General features: G+C 49.1%; 1 protein-coding gene and 1 pseudogene across 1 annotated transcript; one reads left to right on the top strand and one right to left on the bottom strand.

Annotated features, from left to right (window-relative positions):
- Window positions 1–2: 2 nt before the first annotated feature.
- On the bottom strand, window positions 3–27,322 carry LOC145651291 (fatty acid synthase-like). Its single transcript, XM_081697364.1, has 42 exons — window positions 27,052–27,322; window positions 16,533–16,678; window positions 15,951–16,103; window positions 15,576–15,749; window positions 14,917–15,117; window positions 14,551–14,673; window positions 13,915–14,030; window positions 13,683–13,817; window positions 13,102–13,564; window positions 12,803–12,990; window positions 12,328–12,517; window positions 12,120–12,214; window positions 11,870–12,004; window positions 11,550–11,753; window positions 11,331–11,446; window positions 11,057–11,229; window positions 10,633–10,824; window positions 10,373–10,453; window positions 10,049–10,231; window positions 9,746–9,925; window positions 9,410–9,613; window positions 8,902–9,215; window positions 8,118–8,507; window positions 7,755–7,919; window positions 7,449–7,564; window positions 7,111–7,265; window positions 6,778–6,981; window positions 6,409–6,559; window positions 6,004–6,182; window positions 5,778–5,897; window positions 5,544–5,666; window positions 5,120–5,343; window positions 4,770–4,971; window positions 4,442–4,593; window positions 4,253–4,344; window positions 3,769–4,166; window positions 3,423–3,611; window positions 3,087–3,314; window positions 2,685–2,896; window positions 2,487–2,585; window positions 1,866–2,117; window positions 3–1,674 (listed from the first exon to the last, which is right to left on the bottom strand). Exons 2-42 carry the CDS (start codon window positions 16,657–16,659, stop codon window positions 1,537–1,539), a joined length of 7,536 nt encoding a protein of 2,511 aa, XP_081553490.1. The 5' UTR covers window positions 16,660–16,678; window positions 27,052–27,322; the 3' UTR covers window positions 3–1,536.
- LOC118242450 (U2 spliceosomal RNA) lies at window positions 20,456–20,625 on the top strand (annotated as a pseudogene).
- Window positions 27,323–27,990: the final 668 nt, after the last annotated feature.

Raw genomic sequence — 27,990 nt, 5'->3', positions numbered from 1 at the left:
TCTGCCTGTTAGTGACAGCTCTTTATTTGGACTAGTATAATAAATACTTGAATAATTACATATGAACAAAATCACAGTAATACAAAACTATTGAATATTCTAAAAAAACAAAAGGAATATCCAGTTAATTTGTGCACAACATGAAAGAAGGCATCCGGGTCGTCATAGACTTGAACAGGAGTCTCAGACACCTCCAGAGAGCTGCTCTTTTTCACTGTGACTGAGAGGGAGACCATCAGGGCTCATTTCAGTTCATTCAGCATTTCAGTTCAATACCAAATAAAACCCTTCATTCTCATTCTTCATTGGTAAAAGCAAGCAAGCAAGCCAGCCAGCCAACATCTCTCACAGACATGTGGACCTGGCCACGATGAGAAGACACATGCTACACTAGAACAACTGTCCATCTACCAATGCCTGCACACTCAGCTGTAAGTAGTGGCAAAACATTTATATTTCAAGCCATTGATTAGATGCTAAACATTGTGGAAACACATGCATTTTGTAATAGTCTGCGAGGAATGAAGGAATTTCGAGATTGTCTTCCAGTAGAACACAAACTCAATACAAGTTAAAACCTGTAGTTATTTTCTTGCAGTTACATAGCCAAACACAGAAGAAGCATTTGTTGTAGTGTGTTAAAACAAAAGCCCCCCCAACATTTGTGTATTTAACCAATACTGCCTTCCCTTTCAGTCAACACTCAAATACAACATCAAATATTTGGTCCATCCATGGTCCCATTCTTCTTTAAGGATTTTCTAAATTATCTTGGCTTGGACACTGCCATGGAGCACTGAAATGTTCCCCTTGTACATCCAGTGATTCTTTAACTGTTCCAGATTTTTTTTTGCAAGACATTAAATACCAATATTAAAACTACAGAAAACATGGTTTATCAAAAAATAGGTGGTGGTAACACTGGTAACTGTGAGAAACAGTAACTAGGTTTCGTCTATGTACATGAGACTCTTGATTAGTTGATAAGCTGCAGTGAGGCAGAGCAGTCAGTCACGTATCGTGCGTGTCATTAGAGCTGGCCGGGGTTCGCCTCTAGGGCATAGAACACACACATATATGGGTCAGGAGGTTAGTGAGGTGGCCTGACAAGAGAGGACTACATTAACAGAGCTTCAAGCTTCATCATCTTTAGTAGAGAGGAGATTGTATTATCTAGGCACTACCCAGTGTCACTCACACCTTTTCTAAGCTCTATTGATTTCCACTATGGAGCATCTTGCCAGCTTTCTTAAGATTCAATACAGTAACAGTTTTTGCTCCACAAAAAAACAAACAAAAATAAGATCAAATAAAGACAAAATGTTTAAACCTTTTTGTTAGATATCGTTTTGCTCCAGCAAAATAATGACCATGCGCCACACCTCATGGTGAGGAAGAGAATGACTTGAAAAAAGTATTATTCATCAGAGAGGAGGGTTATACGGGTTAAGAGTGAGCTAGGCCAGACATCCTAGTCCCTGCTGACAGGAGGGTGTGACCTGCCCTGGGAAAGTGCATTAGGCAAAGGGTTGGGCTTTAACCCTCTCTGGCGCCAACACGGGGCTCTGCCAGCGAGCTGTGGATGATGCCCGTGATGGACTCCAATCCCTCTCCTTCCAGGAAAGTACGATGATCACCCTCAATCACATGGACCGAAACCTTCCCGTCACACACCTGCACACAAAACGGCCCGCATTTCAGAGTCTTTAGGACTTCTAGGAATAACATATATGAAAATATTTTGTGCATATATTATATAAAAATAAATAAAGTGACAATTTTTCAACCAATGGTTCTCCATCCAAACCAAAAGAATAAAATTCTGCCTTTTGGCATTAGCACATGAGCTCCCATCGTATGCATACCTCATGTAGTTTGTAGTCGGCCCCCAAGCCATCGCTGTAGTCGCTGCTGATCTTGGCTCTCAGCAAGGTGATGTTGCCGTGGTACTTGCTGGTGGGGACGTAGCGGTCGGCAGCCTTCAGCTTGTAGTAGAACGTGGAGGCAGCGAAGTGGAGAGAGTCACGATTGACGTTCTCGCGAGTGGAGGTGATGAGATCCACCGCCTGGCTCACTCGAGCCTCCAGGTCTGTCATAGGTAACAACGTCTCCAAGAGCTGAGACACATACAGAGAAGCAGAGATGAAGAAATTTATGTAGAGATTATGTACTAAGAGTACTGCCAAGAGTATTTTATTATGAAGGACTGGTGGGTTCAATTCAATATATAACAAATAAATATAAGGAGACAGTCTGCTTTAATGGTTTCTGACCATTTTAAAAAGCTGATAAAGGCACAGCTTCATAAGGAATCATGCTGTGAAAGTGCCAGTATTGCATTTTGTGCTTTTTTTTTTTTTTTTTTTTTTTAAAGCTACTGCTCAGTACTAACAGGGGAAAACATGAACTGGGATAACCGGCATCCAAACACGTTTCCCTGGTTAAAGCAGTAAAAGGCCTGAGCAGTGAATACCCCTAACGGTTACCTTGTTGTACTCTATGCTGGTGAACTGCTGGACGAAGGCACACAAAGCCACGGTCTCTGCCTCAGACTTGTTGCCTGGGGTCAGCTTGGCCCTGTAGCTCTGTCAGCATGACGCACAGTACAAACAAAGCTTTAGACTGTTACAATGCATAGTGCGTGTTTACACAGGAAACGAACAGAAGACTATATGCATGCCAACCTGCGTATATGCCGCCACATACGAATGGGAGCCATCGAAGAGAAAGAGGTAGTCGACAGCGCACTGGCTCTGCTGCAGCTGGGAGCACATCTCAAAAGCCACGCATGCACCAAAGGAGTAGCCAGAGATACGATATGGCCCCTCCGGTTGCACCCGCTTCACACACTCCACATAGTAGGCAGCCAGGCTCTGAATACTGTCCAATGGAGCAGCTACACACAGAAATTGATTAGTTCAAACCCTTTAAACCCAAAAAAGTAACCTAAAAGCCAAATAACATTATCCGTTACAGTGGAGATTCCCCCCCAGTACTTCAGCATATGCTCACACAGTTCTTTTAACTGAGCGGTTGCTGCAGTAGGGCTCCCTCTCTGCAGGGTGGAGCCTGTTCTACTGCTGTACCTTTGGTGCACTGCAGGCCGTAGCAAGGCACGCTCAGTTTGGTGGAGAGTGCGTGGAAGGCGGCGACGGAGCCCTCTATGGGGTGGACGAGGAACAGTGGCCTCTCCGCACTCTGCACTTCGTTCAGCCGCATCACGGTGGGGCCGTCCGGGTTCACCAGCATCAGGCTCAGGTCTGGCCCCTGGAGCGCCTGCGCACCGGGCCGCTTCGCTAGCCCCGCCCTGGCTTCTGGGTGGACGTGAGGGGAAAGGGACATTTCTAAATGTCTCGCCATGTCCCTTTCAGGAATTGCATACACACGCACTTGACCACACGCGCTAGTGCACGCACACTCACCCTCAACTCCTCCTGACTTGCAGGAAAGTTCACGCAGCTTGTTGATGGTGAGTTGGCGGATGTCTCTCATTGCCATGACGATGTCATAGTCCCTCTCCAGTGTCTGCCTTACCTCCACGCCCATGAGCGAGTCCAGGCCCAGGTCAGCCAATGAGGTGTCAGCATTCAGGCCGCTTACATCGCGCACACCTGAGCAAAGGACGGGTGTGGTTTTGAATGCAGAGGGTTATGAGCAGCAAAGATAGATAGATCGACACAGCCCTGCAGTGTCATTCTCTGCCAAGTGCAACCTCACACATGCCAACAGTCGTGAAGGGTCAGCAGAGCCCAGGCCGGAGCCCCTTACCCAGGATGTGAGCCACGGCCTCCACCAGGTCCCTCTGCCCGCTGCCATCTCCCTTCGCCACCTGCACCCTCTCTGCCAGCACAAAGCTGGACACCACCGGCCGATGCTGGCACAGGAAGCGGTCCAGCACTTCCAGGCAGGAGGCCATGCGCTGGGGCAGCGTGCCACCGATCACCGCGTCGTTCCCGCCCATGGTCTCCAAGACCACGCCTACGTCGCCAATGGCGCCCCACTGGATGGCCAGGCCGGGCAGGCGGTCGAGCTGCCGCTGTTCACACACACGCTCCATGGTGGAGTTGGCGAAGCCGTAGTTGCTCTGTCCAGCGTTGCCGCGGCCACAGCTGACTGAAGAGAACACCACAAAGTGCTGCAGCTCAGGACACTGATGTCTCGTCACTCTGTGGAGGGGAATCAGTCAATTAGCCATTAGCTCAAAGCGTTATGTTGGTAGCCAATTCGTAAAGTGTGAAATGACAGCACTTACCTTTCCAAGTGCAGGGTTCCATCATATTTAGGCTTGTTGACCTCAATAAACTGCTCTGGTGTCAGATTCTCAAGCATGCCATCTTTCAAAACCTACACAAGCATGGGGAACACAGTATAGGAATCATTTTGCTCACATCAGTGAAATTCTCTTGTCCCTGAAAATAAAGACATGGATGGGGGGCATTACCATGGCAAGGTGGAAGATGCCACCCACAGGGCCCAATCGGCAGGCTTCAGTTATGAGGCGCTCTGCCCCTTCTTGGGTGCTGACGTCGCTGGTGGACACTAGGACCTGGACGCCCATAGCCTGCCAATCTCGAACACGCTTAGCCTGATAACCTATTTCAAGCACATAACCATTTTATAGCCAGTTGCTCATGAAAGACAACACAAGCCAAGAGGGGAGAATAGCTAGATTTTCTACAATAGAATGAACATTGATGATCCTATAATGAAATAGCAGCTAAACTTGTTAGGCCTTGGCTGGTGTGGGGCTGGCCATAGAGGGCAGTTACCATTCCGGATGCCCGAGCGCGAGGTGAGCACCAGCTTGCGGGCGCCTCTTTCCACCAGCCAGTGGGCTAGCTCTAGGCCGAAGCCTCCCAGGCCCGCCGTGATGATGTAGGAGTGTGAGGCAGGGCAGAAGGTTCGGCAGATGGCTGGCAGGGCAAGGGGAGCAGCTGCAGAACTGCTACCAGGCTCCTCCTCCGAGCGCACCTGAGAAAAGGGAGCGAGTGTGTGCGTGGGGGGGGGGGGTCGCGTGACAACCAACCAGGTGGTGAAGCAGAATTCGACAGAGACAGACCGACCGACCATCCCGTGCAGCTTCACATTTAAGGCGGCAGCAGGATGGAGCAGTTCTCACCTGCAGCAACACCTTGCCGATGTGCTTGCCCTGCGCCATGTAGCGGAAGGCGTCCTCCACCCGGTCCCTCTTGAACACAGTGGTGCGGAGAGGCTGGACCACTCCGTCGGCTATGCCCTTCTTCAGCAGCTCCGACACCTCCTCCCACTCGCGGTTGCCCTCCTCAAACAGGGCGTCCAACAGAATGCCATGGAAGGCCACGTTCTTCAGGAACAGAGCCATGCCTGACACGGGGCCACAGAGTAGGGTTGGCCAACCGCAGCGTTCCGTGGAAAACATGACTCAGAATTTTCCATTACACCATCCCTTTCCGCAGACATTCACATTTGAAACGGTCCAAGTTAGATTTGGAACAGGGCCATCGATGGCGTACACTGCACCGTTCTAGCTTGGAGTGCCCAACTGGATGGACTGTAGCGCTCACCTAGAGGGGTGTTGTTTGACAGATCGTATTTGCCGATCTCCAGGAAGCGCCCATGCCTGGCCAAACAGCGCAAGCTTGCCTGCAGCTTCTCCTCAGCCAAGGAGTTCAGAACCACATCGACGCCTGGGCCCAGTCCAAAACAGCACAGATTACTCAACTAAGCAATAACCAATGATCCAATCAACACGACTGATCCCTGAGCGATTGGTCATATCTAAACACAGCAGGGCATACCTCTGCCTTGTGTGTGCTTCAGCACATGCTGCTCAAAAGACGCGTCTCTTGAGTTAGCAAAGGATTCGGCCGTGAGCTGAGGGAACCGCTCCTGCAGGTAGGCCCTCTTCTCTTTGGAACCTGCGGAACCCCAGAAGTGCGTCAAAGCCACCCTGACCGGCCCATTACCAGCAAATCAGGCAGAGACGTGCAGGCACGTGTGGGCGTGTGCGGAGATGGCTCTCACCCACGGTGGTGAGCACCCTGCAGTGCATGCTAAGCGCAATGCCGATGGCAGCCTGGCCCACTCCTCCGGAACCAGAGTGGATGAGCACGCTCTCGCCAGGCCGCAGACGCCCGCGCACCACCATGGAGTAATACGCAGTAGCGTAGACCACAGGCACAGAGGCGGCCTGTTCCAGACTCCTGCACGCAAACAACACAGACGCAGACAGAATGCCACAGCTTCTATTAGTAGGAGGTCATAATTCTCATCAGACAGTAGAAAACATCTTCATATTTTGCCTCAGATTACAAGTGGATTCTAGGCTATGGAATTGCTCTCTGCATGGAAGATTATAGGCTATGGAATCCCTGTTTGAATCGCTCTCTCTCGCATGTGGGTGTTGCAGTCATTTGCCAAGAGCCTTACCAGCTGGACGGGACGTCCCAGAGGAAGCGACGGTCTGCATCCACGACAGTGGCCAGTCCTTTAGCCGGCAGCAAGCCCATCACACGGCGTCCGCTGGGATCTCGGCCAGAGAACTCCATTCCCAGCATGCAGTGCTGTAGCGCTATGTCACCTGCACGCAGAAATTGAGAAAGGATATTTGGGCTCAGTTCACCGTGCCTGATGCACACAATATTGTGACAAATATGGATGCGGACGGGGGGGGGGGCGGCGGATTTTAAGCATCAGGCAGAAACTCCAACTAAACCCACTCAAGTGCGCGTGTTCCTTCTGTTCAGGTACTACACCAGCTCCAGCTCTTAGTAGAGTGGTAAAGGAGGAGCTAGCTACCGGGAATGGCGTCTGGTGGCAGTTTCCCCGTGGCCAGCATAATGTCTCTGAAGTTGAGGGAGGCGTAGTGGACGCAGCAGAGCTGCACGCTGGGGCTCGAGGCGACAAAGTGACGCAGAGGCGAGGCGATCCAGCGCAGCGATGCCAGGTCACCACGGGTCAGCACGTTCACGTAGGCCTGCTCCGTCGGCTCCTCGCGCAGACCTATGGCACCGAGTCAGACCGTTGTCAACAACCAGCTGGCAACCGCCCACAGCACACGTGCGCTCACGGGCGGGTCGGACGCGCGTCACCAGAAGTCCTGCTGGTAAGAAAGGGACAGTGGCGGCGTACCTTGTGCGAGCAGCTGGTGCCGGAACGCCCCCCACTGGCCGTCCCGGTACACATTCATAGTGAGGTCTTTCTGCAGAACCGCCTGCATGTCCTTGTGGGTAAGCTGCAGCGAGGGAGCGGTGGAGGACTTCTTCAGATTAGACACGAAAGCACACCTGGAGAGAAGAAAAAAAAAAAAAGGACCCCAAGGACAGCTAAGGGACGCGTGTTCAACGCACCATTAATCTTTAACCTAATGTGTTGCATTCAGCTTCTTTTATACAACGAGCCTGGTAATGAGATTGAAATATTACTGCCAACATTCCACAGCTCTGTGCAGCGAGAAGTAACGAACTAACCGAACGCGGCTGCCGCCGGGTTCCTGTCTGAGGCAGTTGACCATACCCACCACTCCATTATGGCCTTGGGTGGCAGTCAGCCACACTGGCTTATCGGATTCCTCGGCCAGCGTGCTCTGACAGAAGATGAAAAAAAAATGAGCGGAAAACAAGAGAAGGAACATTTAAAATTCGGGGGATCGTGTTTTAGAGTTGCAACATTTTGCTTGGCCCCCTGGACATTGCAGATAACTTGCATACATACTGTGCACCAAGCTTTACTATGTCTTTAAATAAGAGCAACAGTTTACAGACACCACAACTCACCTTTAGTGACTCTACCCATGTGTAGTCAGTGGAATCTACGGGCACGGCCATAGGCCGCTTCTCAGGGGTCTGTCTGCGTCCGAGAAAGAGGACGGAACCATAGAAGGATTTCTTAAGCATCACCAGGTTAAGAGAGGACTGTTCAAACAGCTTCTCCCATTCTGCCTGCACATGCACACAGTCACAGCACACATGCAAGAGGAACGAAGAGCAAACACAAATTAGCAGAACCAAAACAGAAAAACACAGGAAAGAAAGTGAAAAATGTATGGAATACCAAGATACACAGCACATATAAAACAACTGCAGGCGGTCCATCCGTGTCTGGCCATTGAAAGAGCACTGAGAGGCTCTTTCCCATACCTGAGTCAGCAGTCTACTCTGGCTGTCCAGAGAGGTGAGGAACGCGACCATCTCGCCCAGCGGGTCTCCCTTCAGGAGGGTGTGGAGCAGCACAAAGCCCCCCTCCCTGGCAGCAGAGGCCAGGTTGTCCAGCAGTGCACCTGGGCTCGCCACCGGCCCTGCTGCCGCACAGTTGCACACCACCAGGTCAGCGGCGGCCAGGGCCCCTGCGGCTGGCCCCTGCTCGGGGTCCCACTGGGCGCTGGAGATGCCCTTCTCCTCCAGGGAGCTCTGCAGGGGGGCCAGCAGGTCCGGGGTGATGTCCGAGGCCGTGTAGTCCAGTCGCAGCATGGGCTGGATGTTGAGGAGGCCGACGGCACGGGAGAACACGTGGCCGACGCTGGAGAGGGCCTGACGAGAGAGGGTTAAAAGGTCAGGCACCAGCTCAACACAGCAAGGACCCTGGAAGATGCTCTGCATTGAACTCGTTGGAGGTTTATTTTAGTCACATGTCAGTGCACAAAAGAAAATGTACTGGCTAAATGAGCTTATGCTTTTTTAAAAAATTAGATATAAAATAAAATAAATATTTTTCCATTATGACAATATTAAATTATTGAGGTTATATCTCATCCTTCTTTAGCTATTAGGGAAGACTATCTACAAATGCACCAAAACAAATTTACACCATTTAAGCATTTATTTGAATAATAAATGTAATAACTTTGGGGCTAAAAGATACCGGACACGCTGGCTCTACACTCAATCCGTTTTCGTTAGTCAAGAGTCACACAGTTCACTGCACCTCCAGGACTTTGAGCTTGCCCGCGGCGCTGTTCTCCAGGGCCGTGTCCAGGCAGTGGCGCAGGGCATGCGAGTCCAACAGGCCGTTGAGGAGCGGGTCCTGGAGCAGGTAGTCCCGCTCCTTCTGCACAGCCTGCTTCAGCTCCGAGCGCAGGTTCCCGTTCAGCTCCAGAGCGCACAGGCCAGCGAGCAGCCGCGGGAGGCCGCCCTCCGCCCCCGAGCCGACGCGCTCGCCCTCCGACGCACCCTCCAGCCCTGGGATGGAGATCTTCACACCCTGGCTGGCCAGTTTCTTCTGGACATGGTTAATCAGACCTGTTGAAGAGATGACCCAGAGAATGGCTAATCATCATCTGTGACAGCTGAAGGCAGTAATACATGCAAATCTAAAATCTCCACCATAAACCCCTTAAAAAGTTAACAACTATTAAAGTGAAATCTCACACATAGGTACCACACATCCTTTCATTTGTACTCAATAGTCAGAGTGTGAGAGGGACGTGACTTGCTTTTGCAGCATCTTAGCTGTTCTTGCAGCTTCCCATCAGATCCCAGGTACTCAGTCTCCACATAGGGTACAAAGACAAGCTCCTCCAGAGTGGGAGGGCTCTGTTGCTGCTGGCGACGGGGTGCAACGGTGGCATGGAGGCCACAGATTTGAACGCCGCCGGCCTTAATGTGGTCCAGGCAGCGGTTGAGGTGGACATCAACAGCTAAAGAGAAGAAGGGAGAAAGTTGAGACTTTGCCGACATGGACCTTAATTTCTATACATGTAAAACAGCAGTTTCAATTGCAGCAATAGCATAACCAAGTTGGGGACGCCAGAAGGCAGTGAACACTGTACCTTTGCGATCCCCTGAGTAGTCCTGAACCTTCTTCTCGTGCAGCGTGGGGTCTACGCACACCGAGCGGATCCGGGTGGGCAGACGCAGGCTGCGGCCAGACAGGCCCAACACGATCATCTGCAGCATGGTGTCCAAAAATGTCACCCAGTTCCCCGTCCACTGTAGCTTCCCATGATCCCCTAAAAACCAGACCAGGGGTCAGGTCTTGGCTTACACAAAACTCCCCGGCACGGAGTCAAGTCAGAAGCATGTGCTATGGCTGTGCAGTTCTCAGTATGCTGCATGAGAACTGGGGTGTTCACCGGCACTGCTGGACTCCAGAATGCCCTGGAAGGTTTTGCCGTAGTCGTAGCCGCGCAGACGTAGCTCTTTGTAGACATCTCCGGCTTCGAGAGGTTTGGCTTCCTCCACCTCCAAGCTCACAGGTTCGGCCATCTGAGACAGGAAGGAGTCCAGTGCCTTTTCCTCCAGCACGTTCACCTTACCTGGGGCAGTCAGGAGCAGGAGACAACACGCACACAAGCACGGCGGCATTAATCGCTCATGGCTCAGGTGCTGAACTAGAACATGTGCTGGTTCATGTGGTGGTCCATACAGGAGATTTGGCTAAGAGGGTTCTAACTTACCACTGACTGCCAAGTTGCCATTCTCGGACACCTCAAAGCGGTTTGTGGCAGGCATGAGTCCAACCTCCAACTGGACAGATCCTTTTGTGGAATGTAGCAAAGTGATCAGGTTGCAGTCAAATATGCTTGTATGTTTTATTTTTATACAAAATAAGATCAACTTGACATACTGAGCCTAGATTAATTAATTACTGTCAGTGGGAGATGCACATATGCACAATATGAAATCTGTACTGTAGGGGACGCAGTGGGACTCTCACCAGTCCTGGGCAGAATGGTGGCTCTGTGGATAGTGACGTCCTCAAACGTGACTGGGGTGTGTTCCATAACTGTGCCCAGACTCCTCATCAGTGTTCTCCATGCCAGCACCAGGTATCCCGTGGCTGGGTACAGGACCCTTCCGTCAATACAGTGGCCAATCACGTAGTAGTCTGGGGATTCGGGATTTGTGTCTGCACAGAGGAGATGGGTGGGAAGAAAAACCAGATGGAAAAGGAGAGTCTGGTCTTAGTTGCTGTTGACGACCAGCATAGTTCAGTCACTGGCAACGACGAGCATGTCTGCGACCTTCTGATCAACGGACTCCTTTCTTCAAGGACGAACTGATTTTTTTAATATCAGTAGGTGTGACAGCATAATATAGTTTGATTCAACATTGAAAAAAAAAAAGAAGGATCTTCTCACCAATGTTGTAAACTGTGGCTGAGGTGGAACCCCCAGAGCCTGCTGGGAAGTCCTCCACCTTGGGCACGTCCCAGGTTTGGGAGTGGTCCCACTGGATAAGAGGGGAGATGAGAGGGGTCCCCACTGGTACAGGGTACTCCACAGGATGGAGCCGGTTACTGTCCACGTTAATACTGCGAGCCAACCAAATGTTTGCATGAAATGGTGACTAAAACAGATCAGAACATTTCCGAGTTCATACAAGACATGCCTGTACACCAAAGTCACTACTGACCCATTCATGTAAATCTTGCCTATCTGAGAGAAGAAGAACTCTTGGTTGTTGGCATGTCCCCTCTTCATTAAAGGCAGAATAGAACAAGTGGGCTTGAGGCTACGCCTCAGAATGGCCTGTAGGGGGAGCCAGAGTACATTCAGTAAGTATACATGTGAGCACATGCGGAATTAATTCTCTTGATGCGTTCAAAGCATGTGCCCCCTCTCGCTGGCTGACCTGCAGCAGGGCATGCGGCGCTATCTCCACCACCACGGCGTTGTCGGGCACGAGGCTCAGGCCCTCCTGGAAGAGCACGGGGCTCACCAGGTTGTTGACGTGGTACTCGGCCGAGGAGTAGAGGGCCAGCGGGCTCTCCCACTCGGCCTGGGGGATGGATGTGCTGATCCAGCGCGCCGAGCGGGGACGTGGGCTTTTGATCACCTGCGCGCATGCAATGACAAAAAAACAAAAAGACACCGTGAGCAAGACAGAAAAAGGAGAACGCATCCGTGCACGTCCCCTGTGTGCGTCTGTGTAGGCTCGTAACGTAGGCTCACCTTCTGCAGTGCTGCCAACAATGCAGGTGCTATAGAGGCCATGTAATAGGAGTGGAATGCGACACCTGCACTGCGCACCTCTTTGGCAAACACGCCGCTCTCCTTCAGCTGGGCCACAAACTTGCTGACAGCCTCCTACACACAGACGAACACAGCAAAAACGCCCTCTTATTAATTGTTAATTCTGTTACTGCAGGAGACAGCTCTGAATAATGAAAGGAAGACGGCGAATGAGGGAGGTGAACTCCACCTGTGGCCCGGAAACCGTGACCGTGTCCTCCGAATTGTGGCAGGCTGGGACCACCCCCTGAGGACACTGGGCCTTGCACTCCTCCCAGGTGAGACCTGGGTGGGGAGGGAGGAGTCAAGTTCAGCACTAAAAGAACGACGGCCTAGCAGAGGAGGTCTCGTGCCTCCTGACGATCATGGCTTTAACGGTGACGGGCAGGCCGTCTTACCCACTGCGGCCATGGCCCCTGCTGGTAGGTTGGCTTCTTTGATGCATCTGCCTCTCCAGTAGGCCGCCAGGATGACCTCGCTCTGGCCGAGGGAGCCGTCGGCGTAGCCGCACGCCGGCTCGCCCACGGAGTGGCCCACGATGCCTTGCGGCTGCAGGCCCAGTCTCCGCAGCATATCTATTTGCGCTATCTGGAGAAACATGCAACCATCACCTTTAAGGTAAACAGAAAAGTCTGAGGGATATAAATGGTTGGTGGAATTGGTCGTAACAGGTAGGCATGTTCAATATCTGCAGAAAACATAGTCACTGCTATGCAAACAGGGTTGGTGAAAAAAGGATTGTGAAATACTACACTCAGAATTATCTAGAGCTTAGATTTCAAAGAAAGTTACTGCAAGGCACTATGTGGCAATGCTAGGGCTTTGCTTTAACAATGCCAGTCCAGCACGTGCACGGCACTGGGGAACCCTGACCTGAATGGCGGCGAGGCCCACAAAGGCATGCACCGTGTCCTCGAAGGTGTTCTCGTCAGCCTCCAGGAGGAGGCGCGACACGCACAGCCCTGTGTCCCGCAGAGCCTCGTCCGAGCGAAGGATGGAGTCACAGAAGTCCTGCAGCCGCATCAGGCTGCGGCCCATGCCAGCCCACTGCGCCCCCATACCTGGGGGAGTCCCCGAAAAACTTGGCTGTTAAAACTGCAGCCTACGTTTAAATGTCTACTATCTGGCAAAGCTTAGTAGTTTAACAAATGGGTGCTGAAGCCTTCACTCACCAGAGCAGATGTACCAGAGGGGCCTGGGCGTGGCCTGAGCTTGCTGGACCTCGGTCACCTCCCCCTGGGCCCCCATCAGCGTGTAGCCCCTGTAGGGCATGCTCGCGGTCGGGGCCGCAGACACATCATTCAGCAGGGCCAGGAAGGCCGCATCCTGGCTGCACTCCTGTGCCTTCTTCAGGAGAGAGGCAGTGGCCTCCTCAGTGCGCCCGCATGCCTGCACCAGCCTGAGCACAGAGGGGGGTAAGGATGGCAGGGGGTGCCCACGTCCTGGCGGGCGCAGGATCATGTGCACGTTTGAGCCCCCGAAGCCAAAGGAGTTGATGCCCACGATGCCGCCACGGACGGGGACGGGCTCGACGACCACGCTGACGCGTCCGTCTCTCAGTGCCGGGATATCGGGGTTGGGCTCGTGGAAGTGAATGTTGGGCGCCCACATGCCATGCTCCAGGGACAAGATCACCTGGAACACGGAGTGGAGGGGTCAGAGTCGAGGACAACTGCTCCACAGGGAAAAGTTGAAGGGTAATGCACACAGGCAGTGGGTGACAGAAAGCACCTGATGACGCGGTCAGACTCACCTTGGCGAGGGCGGCCAGGCCGGAGGCAGGCTCAGGATGGCCCATGTTGGACTTGGTGGAGCCAATAAGCAGAGGTTCCCGCTGTGACTGGCAGAAGACGCTGACGATACCGTTCACTTCTTGTGGGTCCCCAACCTAAGTGAACAACATAATGTGTCTTGCATGGGTGAACAGTTGGGTGTGTTTGCGCATGCATACATGCATGTGTGTGCGCGTATGCTCATGTAGTCACCTTGGTGCCAGTGCCATGGGCCTCAATGTACTCAACCTGCTCAGGTGAGACGTTAACTTCCTGGTAGAGGGAGCGGACCAGGCGTTGCTGCATGTCCCCAGACGGAAATGTCACACCTGGACAAAAGGACAACACACCATCAAATACCTCTGCCATACACACACCCACCCCTCAAAATGGTACTATAAAAGGAAATTTAACTATAAGAAATGTATGGATAACCTATAAGTTATAAAGCACAAAACATTTTGCATAGGTCCCTTTAGCAGCGTACATATGGGAAGAGCTGCCAGAAGACCTGCCTGCTGCACACAACACCTGAGCAGCAGCCTGGAGAGCAGACCTGCACAGCTCCAAGCATGCCTGCCCTTCCTCGCATTTCAGCAGGACGATTAGAAACACACGCTGGGAGGAGTGTGTGCCACGGGGCACTGGGGGAAAGGGCACAGCCTCAAATACCCAGAAGAACCAGGTCACTGTTCTCCATTACAGTAATCTGGCATCACAGCTCTACTTCTAAGAACAAGGTAGTGGAACAGTTTGACATACTTCCCCACTACATGAGGAGTTTGGATAAATCTGGCACAGACAGGAAAGCAATATGAAATGAGAAGATAGTTGCACCGGGCTTAACACCTTGCTCTTTGTAGCCATCCGTATTGTTGCCAGCGTTGAGCACAGTGGCGTATACCCTCTTGGCCATGGACTTCTTAGTCAGTAGAACAGCCACAGCAGCTTCTGAGCGACAATAACCATTTCCTGAGGCAGAAAAAAAACAAAACAACAACAAAAAAAAAAGTTTAAAACTTTATAGCTTTTGCCGCACACCTTAACTCTATATCCATCCAAAATATAAACAAAATTTTAGTATATGAAAATTGCTGTGATACCCAGTAAAAAAAAAAAAAAAAAACATTTAAAAGAAAAGATGTTACAGCAGACCTACAGTGGAGTAAATTTCATATAGCGTGAATGTGACATCAATAATAATAGCAAAATCACCGGACGAGTCAAAAGACTTGCAGGTTCCATCCGGACTGAGCATGCCCAGTTTCATGAACTGCACTGAGGTATTGGGCTTGAGCAGCAGGTTGACTCCACCCACAAGGGCTGCATCACACTGGCCGTGGCGAATAGCATTAAAGGCATTTTCCAGAGCCAGGAGGCTGGAGGAGCATGCCGTGTCAATAGCTGTGCTGGGGCCTAAAAAAAGACACAACAAACACTCATAATATACAAGTACACAGTCAACATCTTGGGCACAGTGTCAAAATTTATGCAGTAGATCACATTTCATGCATAGATGAAATGACTCAGCTATTATGAAAGAGTAGGGAATAGTGGTGAGGCATTAGCCTAATATTCACTTCCTAAATGCTCTTTGCATGATGTCACAACAAAATAAGGCAATTTAAAAAACAAAACATGAAATGAAGTATAAATGCACTATGAACAATGTTTTACATAAATAAATATCAAACAGCTTAAAATAGATTGAGCAAAAAAAGCTTGCTCTTGGAGAGAAGCTAGAGTTTCTTCATCATGCAAGACAAGTTTATTAGTATAGCGCCTTTCATACACAGTGGCTATTCAAAGTGCTTTACAAAGACATAGAAGAAGAATTAATAACAAAGGCTAGAAATGACAGAACGTTTGCATACCATTGAAGTCAAAGTAGTAAGACAGGCGGTTGGCGAACATGGCACGCTGGCAGCCCGTCATGCTGTATCCCAGCAGCTCCTCTGGGTCTTTACTGAAGGCCTCACCTGCCTCAGAACCACTCACGCGGATGTACACGCCAGTCTTAGTGCCACGCATGGCCACTGGGTTTATGCCTGCCAGGACAGAGCGTACCGTCAGCAGTCAGGCGTCCTTGCACTCGCCCATACACGCCATTTCTGATGAGATGGTGCTTTCGGAATTAAGTTTTAGTGCTGTTGAGCTACTGAATTCTACTTTTCAGTTACCACACTTTTCTAAATAAATCGGTCTACTCATTTTGAATGTTTCATGCTCAAGCTTGCCGGACCGCTGACCTCCATCAACGATGGCCTCGTATGATATCTCTAGGATAAGCCTCAGCTGTGGATCCATGGTATGGGCCTGTTTGGGATGAACGCCAAAGAAGCCTGCGTCAAATCTGTCTATTTCTTTGAGTTTTCCATTTCTGCGGGGAAGCCCGTACAGACCTAAGTGGGAAAGCAGGATATGCATGAGGGTTACTGATTGAAATGGGGGAGGGAGAAAACCCCCACAAGATTTCCTATTTATCAAAAGCTGTGACTCGGTCCTCTGTGCCTCGAGCCTGCTGGTGCTTGTAGCACATGAACGAACATTTGCAGTGTGCCAGAGAGAGAGAGAGAGAGAGAGAGAGAGAGAGAGAGAGAGAGAGAGAGAAATCTGTTCAGACGATGCCGTGTCAGCAGGCAGGCAATGAAAGCAGCAGACCAAAGAGACCAGAGAGGGGGACCAAAGTTGAACATCTCTTCATCTACTGAAATCAAGTCACTCACTCAAAATCCAAAGCATGCCACTTTTAAAGGTTTAAAGCAGGTCTGTAAAATTCACCCGTTAATTGGCAAAAGATGTGGGTATGCTTATGGGACTGTGTAGGATACCTGGCTTCCATCTTCTGTCATCCTCTGTGACCATGTCGACACCATTAAAAAGGTTCTGCCAAAATTCTTCCAAATTGTTCGACTCGGGAAGCCGACCCGAAATTCCAGCTATGACGATCTCCTCCATGACGAGAGGGTGAGAGTTTCTGTGGGTCCGGACAGAAAGTAACGAGAGCAGTCAGAGAGCAGACATGACATTAAGAATGTGCAGTGGGTGGAGGGCACTGCAGGAGGAGCCTGGAGGACTGCAGGCTTCGCTCGCCGTTTCCGGGATCAATGCATTCACAAGAGCTCCATCCCTATAGCTGCCATCCAAAAAGCAGGAGATTCCTGCTTACTACGAGGTGCACCCTAGCACCACATTGGGCACAAAGTATCCCTCTGTTCTGCACCCCTCTGAGGTACAGCCAGTCCTTGAGGGAGCAACTTATCCACGGACAGCCTGGATTTACCAGTCCTGATTCTTTGAGTAACCATACACTAGACTATTTAGTATTTTTCCAAGCACAATTTCACCTGACTTGAGACATCAGCTAATTAACAAACCCTGAATGAATTGAATGGATGTGGTAAAATGGGGAAAATCATTAAAAAAAATAAATTTTAAAAAATGCAGTTCAGGCTTATTTCAGGTCTGGGAAACTGAACAGTCCTTCCTCAACAAGGAAAGTAAACACCACAACAGTAATGTTGCTCCTCTTTTTGTACATCTACAGCATATAGGTAGTTTAAAAGTATAAAAGAACAACCAAGTGCACAATATGGGAGTCTCTCAGCTGTGAAGTAAAGAAATGTCTAGATGCAACCTTTCAGAGCAGATAAACCTACTAGTGGCGCTTTCCTGAAAGAAAATGCACATGAATGAGCAAACATGCATTTTCTTTTTGACGCATTTTTAGCGCAAATGACAAGGACTGATTTCACAACCCATTCAGTTGTGCATGAATGAGATATTGTAGCCGGCAAGGGTAATTCTCTTCTGACTGGGAAAAACTTCCTTGTTGGAGAGAATTCCTTGCAGCTGTAAACTGTGTGTACTAGTCCATAAAAAGGCAGCAGCTTACATGTAGCCAAAGACAAAATTCAACTTAAAAGAAATCTTTATGTAATCTCATCACATAAAGCATTGCGCTACTTTGGCCCTCTCAATTTTTTGTGGGATATATGTTTGAGAGGACTTTCAGATAATTACATTCAGCAAAAGGCAAAATGTTCCATTCTCAAAAGCAACAATTCTCAGTCACTTATTTACAGTGTAACCCTGCAGCATACTTGTGTTAGGCTGTATTGGATATGGTCATTAGGTTAGTATTGTTTGTTACTATAGAAACAGGCAGGTACCTGCCAAACAGGTATTCACATATAAGTTTGTCAATGCAGGAATGCATGTGAAGGACTGTGAGATGTAGTGCTGTCAACACACATAGTTCTTACAGTCATTACATTCTTACAGTCCTACAGTCTATAGCATTACAAATGTGAATACCAAGTAAGGGGGGGGGGGGGAGTCATTTCATGGCTCTGTAATACTGTAATTAGAATAAGAATTATTTTACTTGAAAATTTAAACAGTAATTTAACTTGGTAGGTCGGAACAAGAACACAAAATATGCAATGACCAAAAGTGGAAACCCATGTATGTAAAACTAAATGGTAAATTGCACTGCTTTTATTTTTAAACGCAACCCACTACCTCAGCACTCAGGCCAGAGCAGATTGAAAGAACAATTAAACCTGACCCAGATCTAAAATATTTAGCATCACCGTCTCCCTATAGCATTGAACTAGGGTTTTAAAGTAATAGAAAACAATTAATTGAACTGTGCTTAGTTTACAAAAAGAAAAAAAATCTAACTGGGCAACATGACCATATCCGTTCCAGCCCTGTAGCAACATGTTTCACTGGGATTTGATAACATTTATGGTATTTAGCAGTCGCTTTTATTTAAAGCGACTTACAATTATAACCGAGTACAACTTGAGCAATTGAGGGTTAAGGGCCTTGTTCAGGGGCCCAATGGTGGCAACTTGGCAGTGGGGGGGCTTGAACCCACAAGCTTTTGTCAAGCTTAAAAGTCAAGCACATTAACCACTGAGCTACCACCTATTGAACACCGGAACACGACAAAACGTGCACGACCAGGCAGCACCGGTACAACGCACGTCCCTTCTTTCTCAAACATTTGTACTCATGTAGTTCTGTGCAACATGCGTGTATATTGTAGTTTGTTGCATCATGGTCGTTTCGTTACGTCTACAAGCTATCTAACCTATATAGCTGAGTGAAGGCCACTGAACTTGACCTGACTTGAGTGACCCTGGAGTGATAAAAGTGGCTTGACCTTTGAGGCCAACTAAACCAGCAGTCTCCAAAAGCCCAATAATTCAGTCAAACCATCACATGAAGAGGAAAATCCCCATGCAAAATCATAAGAGGACACCATGCTTGCCTGCTTTTAGTAACTGATAGTGTTCGTGATGGAGACAGTGTAACTGCATTACCTGTTAGCTGGTTAACAGAGTTCGTAATGAAAACCGTATATATGCATTACACCTGTTAGCTGGTTAACTCAGGCTACATTAGCAGTTGATGAACTATCCTGACGGCGTTTATACAAACCAGCTGTGGCCATTCAAACATATATTACATATGCACACTACAAGCAAGCACAATCTAAAAGACTACAGGCTGGAAAGATGATGAATCTTTCTTCAGGAGGGCGTGCTTCAGGGGCAATGGTTATTCAGGAAAACGGCATCATTTAGTCCTTAGCCAGCTGAGGGAGGGTCTAGCTAGAGCCCCTTTACGCACTGGCAGTTTTAAGCTCATTTTTGAATGATTTGTACTTGTTCACTTTAACAGTAGGTATCTGAAATTGTACACATAGCATAGTCTGTTGATGCTGGAGATTGATTTTCACTCATACTCTGCATTCTCTGATTCACCAGGGTCTTGTGTAATAAATGGAACAGTTTTGAGCATATACATGAAATGACCAAATATCTACACAATGTTTTCCACTAGGTGTCCTACACTTCTCCAAAGGGTCCAATAATCTCTCCAATGCAAACTAAGTCATTAGTCACTATATATCAACTTTGCATGTTTCATTTTGCCAAAACATAAGTTACTTTAGTAAGTTCCACAACAATATTGGATTCTTAGCATCACTGTTGGCATCATTATGGGAAATACTGTACTAGCTACTACTACTACTATACTAGCTAATACTGTAATACTGTAAAGAAATAGTATACTTTATCATTTATACTTATGATTTGTAGCAGGATTACGAATTTCCAGCAGTGAATGGAAACATCCAGTGATTTGATATGCAAACATCTTAGCTATTCTATGATAGCAGCTAAGCTAATCGATGTTAGCGGTCAAACTAGTCCATCCTAGCAGCACTCAAACAATTCCACATAAACTTCAGCTAAAATAAGCCTCTTCCTTTCCATGATGTCCAAACATATTGGCAAAATCATCAAATCAATCTTATGGTTTCGCCAAACAGCGCCAAACCGATGCGCTATGCTATCTGCTAACAACACGGAAGCACTGACAGTATACTGTGCGCATACCTTTAAATATTAAAGGGATGACTAAACAATGCAAGTGAGGGGTCTACGTTTTCATCTAAGCCTCCTCTATTTGATGAAACTGCTGCCAATCAAGCAGCTTGCCCTGGAAACTCTTGGAAACACCTGGAAGTAAATGTTAGTCACCCTCCCTCCCCTTCTCGTTTCACACATAGGTGTGAATTGTTGTCACTCCAAAACAATGGTGCTGCAACAGACAATAAAAATCAATATAGAGTAGAAAAGGGGGGTCTAATGCTCTATTCAGGAACAGTTTTACGTCAGTAGCATGCTTTTTCAGTCAACCAAAGGCTTGCATAGTTTGGGTATTTTTCGAAGGAATCGCTTCTTGGCCTTTTGGCTAAGATCAAGTGTAGTATCTGTTCTTATCAGTTGTGGATTTTACAGATTTTACGCTTGTGGAGAACGCTGCTGCGCTTGGGCCTTTTTTTTTTATAGTTTTAGTGAGGCCAAGGGTGATCTTAGGTGCAGACCCGGGAGACTTGTCCTCCATCGCCGCATGTGATCCCTTGGTCTCTTTTATTGTTTTATTTGATTTTTAGTATTTTAGGGTGTTTTTTACATTTTGTTTTAAAGCCCCGGCTCATCCCGACGACAAGGAGGACGATCCCAACTTGGCCAGCAGGGGGAGGACCTCCCAGCACAGAGGCAGCTGCCGGCGTGGGGGACCAGCTTCAGCTCCGACTCCGGGACCGGCCAGAGATGGCCGTGGATGGCAATGGGGCGGCTCCTCGCCGCACGGCGCAGGCAGTAGAGGCGCCAGCAGAGACCCCGACAGCTGCCAGGACCTCCCTGGCGGGACTGGGTCTGAGGGCAGGCGGAGGCCTGCTCAATACGGCCCGGTTCCGCTGGAGGGACCCGGAGGATGGGACCCGCTTTACTGAGCGGGTCCCCTTCATACGGGAGGTACTGATCGGCTGTTTCGGGCTCCACCCTGGGGCCTTAATTTGTGCTCAGCGCAATGGTGCGCAGCACTTTTACGACGTGACTATGGCGAGTGATGCCGCCTATAAGAAAGTCCTGGAGCTGGAGGGAAGAATGGGTGACCATCCGCTGGGATCGAGCCCCTATGGGACGGTGACCGGCGGATGGTCACCATCCATTTCTTTAACCCCCAAGTTTCGGCAGCAGAGGTGCGGATGTTTTTGGCTAGGTACGGGGAGGTCCTCCTGGGAGAGCAAATGGTTTGGGATGAGCTAGGGATTTGGAATGGGTGCTGCCAGTTTTTAATGAAGTTTGCAAAGAACAGTGAAGGGAAGGAGGTGTTCCCCCCCCCCCCGCATATTTTACATGTGCTGGGAATAGGGGATACTTGTTCTTTAGGGGGCAGCCCGCCTTCTGCAGGGGGTGCCAGCACTACGGTCACTTGGCTGAGGGGTGCCAGGATTCCGTATGCAGGAACTACATGGGGCCGGGGCACCAGGCTAAAAACTGTAAGAATCCCCGCCGGTGTAGGGCGTGTGGGGGGGAGGGACATTTGGCACACTCCTGCCCTGGAAAGGTTAAATCTTACGCTATGGCACTGGTAGGGGGCGGGAGTGTGGCCTCGAACAATGAAAACCCCGAGGGGGAGGAACTGGAGTCTGTAGAGGAGACGACCCGCCCCGGGGGAAGACGAGGATTCCCCCCCCGCAGCCCTCATGACATCCTCACTGGCAGAGGTAAGGTCCCTGGCCCTGGGCCAGCCCCCTCGGTCTTTGGAGGCACCCCCTGCCCCTCCCAGCGGAAAGGCCAAAAGGAAGAGGGAGAAGGCCCAGCGGGATAAAGAGAAAAGGATGAAGGCGGGCCCCCCCTCAGCGGCAGCACCCCATGAGGAGCCCTCCCAAGCTCCAGACTCCTCCCTTGCCCCCAAGGCAGATGATTACAGCAGATTGGTGGAGGATGATACGCCCCCACCACCCACTACATATGGGGGCAGGGAGGGGTCACCCAACGAGACCCCATTCTTAGAGGAGACTACGGACAATGTGGATTTTTAGTTGATTTTTAGAATGTTTTACTGTTTTAACGTGTTCTCTCCTTCTCTTTTATTCATGGTAGATTTTACTATTTTAACTTCTAACATCAGAGGGCTCCAGAACGCAAGAAAGAGGGCAGCAGTATTCCAGGACTTGGCATCGACCCCTTCAGCAATCTCTTGTTTGCAAGAAGTTCACCTGAGGGACCAGAGGGATGAGGCTCTTTTTTCCCAGCATTGGAAGAAAGGTAAGGCCTACTGGAGCGTGGGTGCTGTCCACTCTTCAGGCGTGGAAATCCTGTTGGGGGACGACACTATCGTGCCGGGGAGGGCGATGGGGGTGGACATCACCTGGAGAGGCCAACACCTTAGGGCAATTTGTGCCTATGCTCCGGTAGAGGCCTCGTCCCAAATTGCTTTTTTTGATGCACCGTTCCCGTCCTGTGTCACGAATAGACACCTTTTTTTGGCAGGTGATTTTAATGTTTTCTTGGAAGGGCGTGCAGATGTCAGCTGGAAACGTTTTAGAAAGCTGGTCCACGATTTCAGCCTGACTGACGGTTTTAAGAAATGCAACCCCAGAGATCCAGGCCATACCTGGCATAACAGTCGAGGGGCATCAAGCCGCCTAGATTACATCTTGGCGTCACCCTCTGTGCTTTTTAAGAAGGCCTCCTTGACCCCACGCTGGTTCTCTGACCACTTGGTGGTAGAGGCCAGTGCTTCCATTAACGCACCTGCAGTAGGCAGGGGTTATCGGAAGCTTTACGTGCAGGTCTTGGAGGAAGCAGAGTTCCAATCTCTGTTCAGAGACCACTTTGCAGTCTGGCGAGGCTGCAAAGAAGGTTATGCCTCTCCCGCGGCATGGTGGGAGCACGTGAAAGAGTGGACCCGTGCTCTATCTACGCACTATTGCTGCCGGCGCAAGGCCGAAAGGCTGGGTCGAGTCCGGGATGTGGAGAGGCACCTAAAAATAGAATACGCTGATTGGAATAACGGAGGGGAGCTAGACCTCGCTAGAGTGCAGACCCTTAAGGACGAACTCAGGGTCCTGCACGAGAGGTCGGCGGCAGCCCTCCTGTTTAATGCCAGGTTGCAGCTGGCTGAGGAGGACGAGCGCTGCACAGCATCCTTTTTTCAAAGGGTCCGGCAGGCTCGCCAAGAGTGACGTTTTACATCGCTCAAAGACTCGGAAGGCCCCACCTGTTCGGACCCGGCCCGGATGATGGAGGTTGCATATGATTTTTATCCGAATCTTTTTAATAAAAGAAGTACAGACTTTGAAGTAGGGGAGCAGTTTTTGGCAAATTTTAATGTTTGCCTTCCGAGCACCACCCGGGATAGCTTAGAGGCCCCCTTTACTCTGGCAGAGTTGACGGGGGTACTTGGCAAAATGAACCGGCGTAAGGTCCCTGGCCTGGATGGACTCCCTGTAGAGTTTTACTCTACATTTTGGGATGTCCTAGGGCCAGAGATCGTGGAGGTAGCCGAGGATGTGCCCCGGCAGGGTTTGCTCGCTGAGAGCATGCGGTCCGGGGCACTCTCCTTGTTATACAAGAAGGGCGATCCTACTGATCTCGCCAATTGGAGGCCCCTGACCATGCTTTGCGTAGACGTAAAAATCTTCGCAAAGGCCCTGACCGAATGTCTGAAAAGAGCCGTGTCACTTTTGGTTCACAGTGACCAGACCTGTGGGGTCCCAGGGAGATCGGCAACCTGGAACCTCCATTTAATCAGGGAAGCCATCTCCTGGGTTGAGGACAGAAATGTCCCTCTGGCGCTTGTGAGCTTAGACCAGGAGAAGGCGTTTGACTGGGTGGACCACTGCTTCCTGGAGAGGGTGTTGATGAAGCTAGGGTTTGGGCCCTTTTTCTTAAGGTGGTTTAAGACATTGTACGCTGGGGTGGGAAGCTGTTTCTCCATCAACGGTCACCTCAGCGAACTAGTCCCTGGAGTGACGGGAGTTAGACAGGGATGTCCTCTTTCTCCCCTCCTCTACGCGCGCTACATCGAGCCACTTGCGGCCGCCATAAGGGCCCACCCGGAAATAGATGGTCTCCCCCTCCCGGGGGGTGGAGGTGCTGTGGTAAAGCTGGCTCAGTATGCAGATGACACTACATTGTTCGTATGCTCGGACCAGTCGCTCAGGCGCGCCTTGGACATGGTGCAGGTGTTCGGAAAAGCTTCCGGTGCCGCACTAAACCTTGGCAAGTCGGTTGCCAAATACTTCGGCTGCTGGAGGTATAGGAGGTATAGGAGGGCAAGCCCACCAGCGACAGGCCCTTGAAAATCTTGGGGGTCCACTTCACATCTGAAGGGGCTGCCCGGGTAAACTGGAAAGAGAGGTTGGCCCTTGCCCGGGAAAAAGTTGGGGCTGTGGAAGGCCAGGTCCCTGTCCTTCCTTGGTAAGGTATTAGCATTGAAGGTCGATGTGCTTCCCTCACTGCTCTACTTGGCTCATGTGTACCCTATGCCTCGCACCATGTGGCGAGGCTTAACTAAGGACGTTTATAATCTCGTCTGGGGGGGCAAGTATGAGTATGTTAAGAGGGAAGTTATGTACCTGGGAAAGGACAAGGGTGGGAGGGATGTCCCTGACTTCCCTCTCAAGCTGGACTGCCTGTTCTTTGCACAGCTCTGTGCACGGTTGGCTGCTCCCCTCGAGCACCCCCATCAGTATTTTATTCGGTTGTGGCTGTCCTGGCCATTGCGTAAAGTGGTAAGAACGTGCTCCAATTCCGGCCCCAAGGCTGAGACGCTGCCGGAGCACTATGACCACATGGTGAGATGGAGCAAGTCGCTTCCCGCGGGTCTGCGGCCCGAGGCCCTCGCCAAGCACAGGTTACTTTACAACATTGTGCTCGAGGCACGGGGGACTCGCACGGTTGTGGGCCTAGACGAGGACACTTGATCCAGAGTACAGCTGAAAGATTTAGACAACCGGCCGCAGGACCTGAATTGGCGGTGTGTGCGTGGCAAGCTGCCAGTCAGGGATGTTCCGTACAGGCACGGGCTCACCAGGCACCCGCGCTGCCCAAGACCCAACTGTGTCGGGGAAGAAACTCTCCGACATGTGTTTTGGGACTGTGGGTATGCGCGGTATGTCTGGGGCAAAGCAGCCGACCTGTGCAGGACATTAGACCCGCAGTTTACATTGACCTTTTAGAAGGTTACATGGGGGTGGCCCCAGGATACCAGGCCATCCTTCGCGCCCCGGATATGGAAGCTGGTGAGCATTACCAAAAAAGAACTATGGAATGCGAGGACCAGCCTCATCCAAAAAGGGACACGCCTGGACACCTGGGGATTATATAAAAAGGTTTGTGCGGATTTAAAATTTAGGATGGAGCATGACATCATCCGGTGGGGCTACCACGCGGCGAAGGAGAGGTGGAAGGGCCTCTTCGAGCTGTAGGCCCCCCGGAGTCTTTTAGGGTTTTAGTTGAAAAAGGTTTTAAACTTAGCTGAGACTCTGCTCCATCCGGTGGTCCCAACGGACCACCGTATTTTATTGTTTTAACCACCATGATAGAGATACACAATAGGTGAACATTGTTTTAAGTGGAATCTGTAGGTCTGGTTTTTTATTAATAAGTGTTTTATTTTGTGTGTTTTTTATTAACAAATTAACACTTTTCTATTGTGGGTTTTTTAATGTTTTGGTTTGTGTGCCCGTTTTAACTAACATAGATCTGCTGTTTTAGCGTAGGCACTTAGCCTTTTAGCTTTTTAGTGGTGTTCTTATTTCTGTCTTTTTATGGAGAGGCCGTTTTAACAGTTTTATTGTTGTTTTACTCGGTTGTCCAGGCGCAGCCTGGCCGAGAAATGATCTTTTAATGGACATTTTATCACTCACTTTTTACATGGACTTTTAACGATATACCCCCATGTAATTGGTACATGGGTGGGCCGTGGTATTTTAATGTCCTGGACTTTTAAAAGACTTTTAAAGTTTAAAATTAAGTATATATATTGTTGGATTTTATTCTGTATTTGATTTATTGAACTTAATAAATCTTGGGAACAAAATAAAATAAATAAATTTACGAAGGAACCGAACCGGCACAAAAATGTCGCTTTTACGCAAAGAAGTAAGCACGCAGTTAAAGAACTTTAACACTCCGTATACCGTTTAAATATGTCACGCAGTTGTTTTGATAGTAATTGAATTTTCTATGACAAAATCTGAACTTCTTATACCGGAATAATGTTTTAAAAGGCAACTTAAAAGGGCAGGCACGTTTTTGTGGAAATCTTACCCGAAAAACACGATGATTTCAGCGTACAATTTCTGGCGAACGGATACATGTAGACGGCTGAAAATCGGTAGGCAGGTACTTGTATTAGTCCTAAGAAATGTTATGTTGATAAAATGTACTGTACTTAAATAAATTACTTGATAAAATTGATTATTCTTAGAGTATGTCCATTTGGGCCCGCCCGCGGGCCCGCTAGGGGGCGTCGGCGCATATAGGGGCTAACTAGCCATCTCGGATACTACCGTGAAGACGAAATAACTGCGAATTACAGCTAGCTGGCTACTTGGCCGTTATCTGTATCAGTCCGAAGAGATGACTAGGTCGTTGCGTGTGTTTAGATTCTGGTTTCACAAGACCAGTTAAAACACTGCAAAAGATGATCGCTTAAGACAATTTATCTGCGACAGTCAAATAATTCCCTAGCTGGCTATGCTAGCTAATGTAGCAAGCTAGGTCCTCATTTAAAGACGAATAACGCATCACAGCCAGCTAGCCAGTTGAGTAAATAAAACGTTCCCTGAATATATCAGATTAAATACTAGGGCTAAATGTATCATTAGGCAGAAATCAAGCTATATTGATCGTATTCGTTTACAACAACCAATCATTCTTATTGTTGAATACCTACTTCCCATATCAGTTCAGTGAGTTCACACTACAAACTAGGACAAATACACAAAATACATATTAAGTTGCTTACCAGTCGCAGTAGTTGAACGATGGTTCTACAGTACTTTGAATAAATGTACATTCAGTGTCAGGAGAGCCTGAGCTGACCTATATTCCACTCGGTATCCCAAAATCTGTGTGTGCCTAGGCTCCCGGTGACATGGGACGAACTAACCCTTTGCGATTATCTAGGCTTGCCCAAAAAAAATGACTCTCTCTGCTTTGCCTCCCTACCTCTTTCATTTAAATGTCTACCATGCTCTATGGCCACGCCACATGGGCTGACAGTTGACACCGCACTGTAGTCCAATGAGAGAAGAGGCTGGGCTCCCAAGACGCCAGCCGATGGGGTGATTTGCTAATGCTGTTAATTCCGTATGAAAAAAAATCTGGGTTAATAAAGTTCATCACTTCACGTCCAACTGCTACCTGTAGGCCATGGTTAGCGTTCAAATTCAGAACAAAGTGGGGTCATTTGTCTGGAAGCTATCGGTTGTAAACTCATTGCTTATCGGTCTATCAGATAAGCACTGACATACGAGACATCGATAACGTACTAGTATAGCTGAAGTTGTAACGAAATATAGACTTTTTTTAGTGTATTATTTTTGTATGTTTTTACGAATCTTAAATAAATCAGGCCTACGAAGTATGATATTTATTATTGCACCCTCACTGCATTATTTTACAGCTTTTAACTTGGTTTTAAGTTGTAAAGTATATATAATAGAATGATAAAACCATTTAAACTGTTGGAGAAGCATAGGTAAAGAACGTATGTAGACTAATAAAATAAAAATTGTGAGATCAGGGCATAACGCACTGGGAACAGATGAGCGCTAAGCCATCGGAAAGACAACGCACTATAAGGCCACAGCAGGTGATGATATAGATATGATCAGTTTTTGTACCCGGTGTCCCCTGATGTGGCACATGGGACATTTTGCCCACAAATTTGACAGGTGCCAGT

This window comes from Electrophorus electricus, chromosome 15 (assembly GCF_041902795.1).
Source record: "Electrophorus electricus isolate QZ-2024a chromosome 15, ASM4190279v1, whole genome shotgun sequence".
NCBI classification, from domain to species: domain Eukaryota; kingdom Metazoa; phylum Chordata; class Actinopteri; order Gymnotiformes; family Gymnotidae; genus Electrophorus; species Electrophorus electricus.
Note: the sequence above shows the minus strand (reverse complement) of the source record. Positions and strands in the feature narration are given on the sequence as shown.

Bases quoted from the DNA above. Each gene is read 5' to 3' on its own strand.
- LOC145651291 (XM_081697364.1), bottom strand. From the start codon at position 16,659: ATGGAGGAGATCGTCATAGCTGGAATTTCGGGTCGGCTTCCCGAGTCG. The intron at 14,031-14,550 runs GTGTTAAGCCCG...CCTTTTGTCCAG, and splicing joins GGATGGCTACAAAGAGCAAG to GTGTGACATTTCCGTCTGGG. The intron at 10,454-10,632 runs GTGAGAGTCCCA...ATTCCACAAAAG, and splicing joins CACCATTCTGCCCAGGACTG to GATCTGTCCAGTTGGAGGTT.